The 7,728-nt window shown below is 44.8% G+C and overlaps 1 protein-coding gene across 1 annotated transcript; it reads left to right on the top strand.

The window, feature by feature from the left end:
• Positions 1-198: 198 nt before the first annotated feature.
• Positions 199-6,527, top strand: LOC136428059 (kelch-like protein 26). The gene is made up of 7 exons (XM_066417315.1): positions 199-868; positions 1,302-1,776; positions 2,144-2,326; positions 3,892-4,044; positions 4,337-4,489; positions 5,576-5,710; positions 5,848-6,527. The coding sequence occupies exons 1-7, from the start codon at positions 242-244 to the stop codon at positions 6,339-6,341; spliced, it is 2,220 nt and encodes a 739-aa protein (XP_066273412.1). The 5' UTR covers positions 199-241; the 3' UTR covers positions 6,342-6,527.
• Positions 6,528-7,728: the final 1,201 nt, after the last annotated feature.

Raw genomic sequence — 7,728 nt, 5'->3', positions numbered from 1 at the left:
TAGTCCAGTCGCAATTACAAGGTTGTAACTGGTTTTTGATAGAGTGATTAAAGCACAGAGTTTGCGTCGACTGGGGCCGGTTCTTTGACCCTTATAGATCTACTACAACGTTGTTTTGTCGAACATACTTACAATGGTGTTCTAAATTCGCAGTTGCTACGGCGACGACGATGCCGTTCTAGAACATCATTCAGAAAACAATTTTAGTAGAGGACGACACTATCAATGTCGAAGCTGTGCAATGGCGTCCAAACAAGTCAGCTTCATAGAATCAAGATCCGCCGAATCATACACGAGTCTTCGCGAAAAACTCCGGGCAATGAGGACTCAATCGGCGCGCAGGTCCGCAGCGTCGTCGGGTCGGAAACCGAAGAGGACCGAGGAGCCGACGACCGCCGTCGTCCTTGACGACCACCCACAGGAGCTGCAAGCGGGCGCACGGAACTTTTGGAAGGAAGATTTCTTCCAGGACGCATGCGTGATTGTAGAGGACAAAAGTTTCCTGGCGCACAGGTTGGTCCTGGCGGCGTATAGCGCCTACTTCCGCAATGTCTTCATGGTGGACCAAGAACCGAATGAAGACGGTATGTTTGAGATTACCCTGTCCGGTGTCCACGCCAAAGTGGCGGACAACGTCATACAGTCCATGTACACGTCCAAACTCAACCTCAGCAGCACCAACGTGTTCGACGTCCTAGAGTTGGCCGATGGTTTGAAGTACACAGTAGCCGTACAGGCCTGCACCAAGTACTTAAAGGAGAACTTGAACCTGGAGAACTGTCTGAGAACCATGTCCTTGGCTATCAGTTATCACCTAGAAGACTTGAAGGAGGATTCAGGAAAGTTCGCTGCAGATCGGTTTGAGGAGGTATGTATGAAAGTGGTCATGAGGTAGGGAGTCCAAAACTTCCCCACAGGCACATCTATCTCTCACTAACGTCCATGTCTCTGAATGTTCAAACTACAACGATTTCGCAACAACCTTTGTAATGTGTACATAACCATCTATTGATGGTGAAAGGCAATCGTTACATCAGTTATTCTGTCTGAAAAAAAGGTTGCAGTTTCTCAAATCATCAAAAACAGTCAAGTTGAGTCAACATAGCAATCAATATCAGGAAAGGTACTGACATCACCAAACGTATCGCAAATATCATAAGACCACATATATGCGCATATGCATAGACGGAATACAATTCCTCCTTCTTATCGCGACATGATTTTGACGTCTGATTCTAGAGAAACTCTCGTTTATCTACATTCCCCAACAACGTCACAAAGGCAACACATCTGATCTACAGATAAAGAACACGACAGGATTCATGGCTCTGGAGTGGTACACACTGCGTGACTTCATCGCCAGAGACGACTTGCGGGTCACGCGGGAACTGCAGGTGTTCCAGTCGGTAGTGGCCTGGCTTCAGAAGGACAGCACCAAACGACAGAAATGGGCGGTACGTCTGATGGAGAACGTGCGCTTCCCCCTCATGACACCCAACGAGGTGGTGGACAGTGTGGAGTCCGTGGGTTTTCTGATGTCTGTTCCGGAGTTCCAGGAGTTGGTGAAGGAGGCCACGCACTACCACCTGACGCCCTTACGGCAGAGCATCCTCCAGTCGCCGAGGACAAACCCGCGGTCGTCCGTTCGACTGCCGGCGGTCCTCGGCATCGGCGGTACCGGGAAGAACGGCGGAGTTATCACGTGTTTCAGTCCGACGAGCGGTGGGTGGAGGACTTTCACCAAGATGGAAACAGTCGCAAGACATCACCACGCAGGTAAGCTAGGTGCACTACGGCGTAAGCCGAAGCGCGTACTTTATGCATTTTATGAACAATCCGACACAACAAAGAGCTCAGGTCGATTGGCTAGCAAAGTTGGGACTTCGAGAGTTGGTCAAAATATTGCTTTCTGGTGAGTGCCAATTGGTTTATTTTGACAACTTGCAAGGTAAAACGGAAACCGTCATTTTTACTCTTAGGCCCACTTTAGACTTGAGTCGTTAAAACCGGCGCGCGCCGATTAAGCGTCAGTAGTACTGGTCTAAGGAGGAAATTATTGAGTCAAAAATATTAGATTGTAATGTTACGTATTTGGACAAGTCTCACAGTCATGCTATGTCATAATGATGTGTTATTTCCTCAGTTGCTGTTCTAGGCGGCTTTGTGTACATTGTTGGCGGGGAAGAGGTGGGGAGAGGCAAGTCTGTCCTGTGCACGGCGTGTCGGTACGACCCGCGCACAGGGGAATGGTTAACGGTGGCTAACATGAACAGGTGCCGACAGAGCTTCCAGATAGGTGTGCTGGACGACTTCCTGTACGCAGTAGGTGAGACGGAGTTTTGTTTCTATATCAAGGTTGTCTTCTCTCAGCCTAGCAGCATGGCTGTTAGTAATAGACAGGGCGCTATGAGCACTGAGGAAGGTATGGCAAAACGTCATCCTTTGGAAGTTAGAGATGTAGCGTATGCTGTATGTCACTTCCATGCATCACGGAGTTGCTGCAGTTAAAGCTTCTTCGACAGATGGCTCTGGTTCTCTATCCAAATATTCTCCTCATAAATGTAACCTTATACTTAATGATTGATACGTCGTCGGGTTGGTTAACTGAAAAATAAAAATTGAAATGTAAGGCTCAATTTTGTTTTAGAACGTTGTCTAGTCTCTGCCGTCTGTAGATGACAGTCGAAGTCTATTCTGTCTTCTGTCTTTCTCACTAGTACTATTGCTACTGAGTCTACAGAACACCAGTTTAGAAGAGTTAGCTATAGGACCTATAGGGACAAAGCAGAGCGATCCCTTACTGCAAGTTATTTTTCATCCTCGCAATCTGTATTGTTTTGTTGGTTTGTACAGGATAGACACCCAGGCTTCTTGATAAATCGGTCCCTGTTACAGAGACCCTGTACACGGAGACCTTACCCAGAATTATTTCCCTGTTCACATTCCCACAGCTTAGCTAGCACCCCGCGCCTAAATAACACGAGCGGCTGGAGACCACTGTCTCTATCTAGGTCATTTAGGGACGGTATTTTTACCAGCCCTGATCTCCCTTACGGAATAAATTATCTTTGGTCTTCCCAGATGACATTCGTAGCACAGATGCTAGGGGGCACCTGTTACCACCACAGCTGTTTGGACGAATTAAGGACACCGAAAAACAGGTGCCGAAATTGCGGTTCTCCGCGACTTGTACCAACACAGAAGAGGCAACTGGACGTGTCAGGAGCACATATACAGTACTTATATCTGAGAATAGCCCTGCACATACAATAAGGAAGTCATCGTTAGCTTGAGTGATTGACAGCACCGACAGACGACACAGAAACCCTCCGCCCCGTCTGATCTTTCCAACTGAATCAATAGACCTGGCTCGTGGGGAATCTTGTCCCACTTGCTCACGAAAGGAGAAAACAGGTTTTGGGCGGGACTCTGTGTCATAGTTCACGTGTTCAGGTCATGGGCAGGGCGACGTGGCATGTCAATGGTATTCGAGTTACACCGATACCGAGCTACTAAACCTACCAAACTAGCTATGTAAAAGAGTCGCTAATGGCATTGTTTTCATGAGTGAAGAGGGCAAATCATATAGTTTTAATAGGCAAAAAGTTTGTTTTCAACCAACACCCAGCTAGCTCTGTTCAAATAAAACATCCATGCTAATGTGGTCGTCCATTTGACGACAAGTATACGTAGACCTGTGTGTATAACGCTAGTACCTGCCCTTATTATAACGGACTGCACACCTGTGTGTTTCAGGTTAGTAATAGTAAGGAGGAGAGTCAATCTAACGACGGTGTGTCTGTCCTATGAAATATTATTTGTACGTCAACGTTGCGAGGGTCAGTCAATGAGAGGCTGTCTAACTGTATGCACTACACCTGTATGTTATAGGCGGCAGGGTCAGTAACGAGGAGAGCCTGTGTAACGTGGAGCGGTACAACCCTCAGGTGGACCAATGGGAGGACGTGGCTCCCATCAGCACTCCGCGGAGACAGGTTGCCGTGGCAACGCACAACCGTCGCCTGTACGCCATGGGAGGGTCAGGTAATGCGCTTATCCTTCCTCTGACATTGACAGTCATTGAGACATACCAGTCTTGTTTTCTTTGTTGCTGTGCACGAGATTTGGTCATGTTGTAGTCTATCGATGGCAAAGTAATTTTCCAACCAAGAATTCAACGAACTAGTGAACACGTTCTCTTGAAACATAATTACAACTTCTGTATGAACTGTACGTCCCTTTTGGAATTCCCTTAAAATATAGCTGAGCTTTTCTTGCGAGATGGAGGTTCACTATTCATCATTCATCCATATACGTGATGTTTTTGTGAGTTCAGGTCACAACAGAATCTCCAACAAGCTGGAACGTTACAACCCCCTCACCAACCACTGGGAACAGAAGCGCCCCCTACTCACCAGTCGCTTCTCAGCGTCATTGCAGCCTGTAGGAGGACGGCTTTACCTGGTGGGAGGTGTGACAGTGGTTAAAGGTTAGTGTCTCTGTAGTCTGTACCAAGAAGCCCAGAGTTTGAATCCCGGCTGTGTCACTCACCCGACATGCACGTTACTGGAAAGGGTTGCAGTCCTTATGACGGGACGTAAAGCCGTGTTTCATTTTGCTTGTCGAAAAAAGCTAAGGGAATCTCCCTGGTACAATGGACCTGTAAATACTGTATATAGTGTTTTTTTTTATCATTTATTTTCCATCCAGAAACATAAACAACACAGTCAGTAGTTCAGTAACATAAATAAGTGTCATATACAAACTGACGTCAGTAATTCATGTCAACTACAACAACAACAAAAAAACCATAACTTGTCATATAGAAACAGTGTCATATAAAACAAAACTTTCTCCGTCCAGTAACAAGTGTCATATACAAAAGAAAACTTTATCCATTCAATAACATAATTTCAATCAAAACATAGATAATAGTGTCATTTGAAAAACTGAAACACAACTGAAAATAACTTATTGTAAACATAAAGTCCCCAATTTCCCCCTGTGCTTTTCCAGTTTTCCCCTTCTTGCTGCAATCAAATATTCTGCTTGTTGAAAAAAGTTAACATATTTGGTAAAGGAATTTAAACTTAAATGACCAGCCTTTCTCCTTTTGTATATATAGGTTTTGGCTAACAAGATTATAACATTACATATAACAGGGACCCCCTGAGATAAATTTCCAAATATGATATTAAATGCATTTAAGTTTAAAAGTTGACCTATTTTCTCATAAAACCAAAATTTAATGTCATCCCAAAATTTTATCAACTGCGGGCAATCCCAGAAGACATGAATGTATGTTTCTTCCTCTAGATGACAGAAGGAGCATAAAGGGTTGTCTATTAGTTTCCAAATATATAATAATCGATTAGTGGGCAAAAATTTATGGAGAAGTCAATATTGGAAATATCTAGTCTCAGGGTCTATAGTACTATATATCAAAGAAGTATACACTATTTTATAGTACAGTATATAGTGTTTGTCTTCTCTGTCACGATCAGCGGAAGAATAGCTCTTCATTGAGCGAAAATGGTTCGAGATCACTTTCACTTTTCTTCCACTTTCTTTAAAGGTCATACCGTGGTGGGGGTTGACGTAGTGGACAGTTACAACCCCAACCTTGACCAGTGGACAAGACTGGCCCCCATGTCCGTACCCCGGAGCGAGGCCGGCTGTGCGACCCTGGACGGGAAGATATACGTTGTCGGTGAGCTAGAATGTCGTAGATTTTCAAAAAGAATAGGACTCCAGGAAAGATAGTAACTATGATGATTATCACTAATGAATTTCCTGAATAAACAAACAAACAAACAAACAAACAAACTTCACATTTCCGTTATACAGGTGGTTATGACTGGAGCTCCAACAAGATCGTAGACCATGTGGAATGTTACGATGTTGGTACAGACGAGTGGATCACAGTAGCGTCATATCCCAACCGCGGGACTGGCATAGCCTGTTGTTCCACCATCCTCCTCAGGCTGCCCGAAGGTAGAACCGACCCCGACGGTACGTCCCTCACAAACACCGCGGGCACAGTAACCAGCGCCTCCGGTACAGTAACAGAAGAGAGCACGGGAAAGGTGGGGGCGTCTGTAGAGGACATGTCTCCATCCAAGGCGCGCGGATCCTTGAGAAGCGCCGTCGTTTCAAGAAGTCGTCGAGAGCTGGAAGCTGAGGCCAGAGGGAAACTGAAAAGACTCTCTTCCAAACACAAAATGGAGGAGGAAGCCGGAAACAGTGAAAAGGAAGGAGAGGCCAGGAAAAATAGTAGTTTAGTACAGATAGCGGCACAATCTAACAGCCTATCAACAATAACAGAAAGGGTAGGGGAATAGAAATATCTCCGCCATCATTATCCATGTATAGTATGTGAAGGTAAACATCAGTGTACATAGATTTGAATACGTTACCGGTATATACTATAAATACACATATTATTTGTCCATGTCTACGTACTCAGAGTTATGTATATTTAGTGTTGTGCATTGGCATTGCCTTTGTCGAGTAGCGTTTGTACATGATCACAATTGGCGACAAAGAAGGATGCAATAAAACGTCACTTCTCTGATTTGTTTTTTGTTTGTTGTGGCACGAAAATAGAATTATCGATAAGATGCTGTGTACTACTAGTAAACCATTAATGCAGTTCGCGGACGTTACTGCTACTTAATACTAAGGGAACAAGTAAACAGGCACGTTTATTCCGGTAGATCCCTGTATTCAGTGCACTTGACAGACAGCTGATTGTTTGTGACTGACGTCAGTGGGAGGGAATGCACACAGCACTCATGAGCACTGGTGAAACTTCATGTAAACGGATGATATCCTGTTCAAATTCAAGTTGTCGTTACAGTCCCTAAAATAACAAGCAGATTTTCCGTAAACGTTTTACGCTTGTTTGTAGTTAGTCAATATCAAAACAATTACTCATTTGTCAAGGCATAACCAGTCTAACATGTTGCGTTCCAGGAGTGTTCAATTGAAATGAATTTGAAACCAGGGTATTTCCACTCTCCAAAAACACGTCCATTTCTTTCACGACAACTATAGAAGACATGATGACCTGTTGACACTGTCTCCCAGTGCCCCCTTCATAAGGACATACAGGCTATTTTGGTACAAGTCCGGCTTCATTAAAACCCGAAGTTGTCCACTAACTGTAACCGGATAGTGTAGCTGAGATCGCTGGTAGGCTCTTAAACCGTTGCGGTTGCGAGCGGTTAGCGACCTCTCGTTTCAAATATGTCAACAACTTCGAACTCTTTCCAACATAACAAGGCTATTTGTATGGTATTTGTCGGATCCCCGATCTTTACGGTTCGCTGTACCCTTACAGCTAACTACAACTTGACCGTTGGCCAAATGTGCAATTTCAGAAACACACTAGCAGCACTGCCGAGATGGGCACTACTGAGCGACAAACAAGCGGAGTTCCCCACTGTAAGCATTACCCTCTATAACGGTCTCCATAGCAACTTGGATTGTAGTCAGTACAGATGTCATTGACATTTACTAGTCATTGTGTGTCGTTGGAAGCTGTCCAGTTCCTAATTTGGAGAGGAATGGATGTTTGTGCTGATCGGCTTTGAACCTTTCCAGTGGCTTTGAAGTTCAGGTTGTTGTGAGAGAGCTGGCCCAGCCACTGCTTAGCCTAAATTTCTGAGACACTATAACTTATTACAGCAGCCGCAAGGAGTCAGCCAGGGACATTCGAATCACGCC

Source organism: Branchiostoma lanceolatum, chromosome 2, assembly GCF_035083965.1.
Source record: "Branchiostoma lanceolatum isolate klBraLanc5 chromosome 2, klBraLanc5.hap2, whole genome shotgun sequence".
Taxonomy (NCBI): Eukaryota; Metazoa; Chordata; class Leptocardii; order Amphioxiformes; family Branchiostomatidae; genus Branchiostoma; species Branchiostoma lanceolatum.
Note: the sequence above shows the minus strand (reverse complement) of the source record. Positions and strands in the feature narration are given on the sequence as shown.

Coding starts and splice junctions, on each gene's coding strand:
- LOC136428059 (XM_066417315.1), top strand. CDS start 242: ATGGCGTCCAAACAAGTCAGCTTCATAGAATCAAGATCCGCCGAATCA. Junction 869..1,301: donor CTGCAGATCGGTTTGAGGAG/GTATGTATGAAA, acceptor TCTGATCTACAG/ATAAAGAACACGACAGGATT. Junction 1,777..2,143: donor CGCAAGACATCACCACGCAG/GTAAGCTAGGTG, acceptor TTATTTCCTCAG/TTGCTGTTCTAGGCGGCTTT.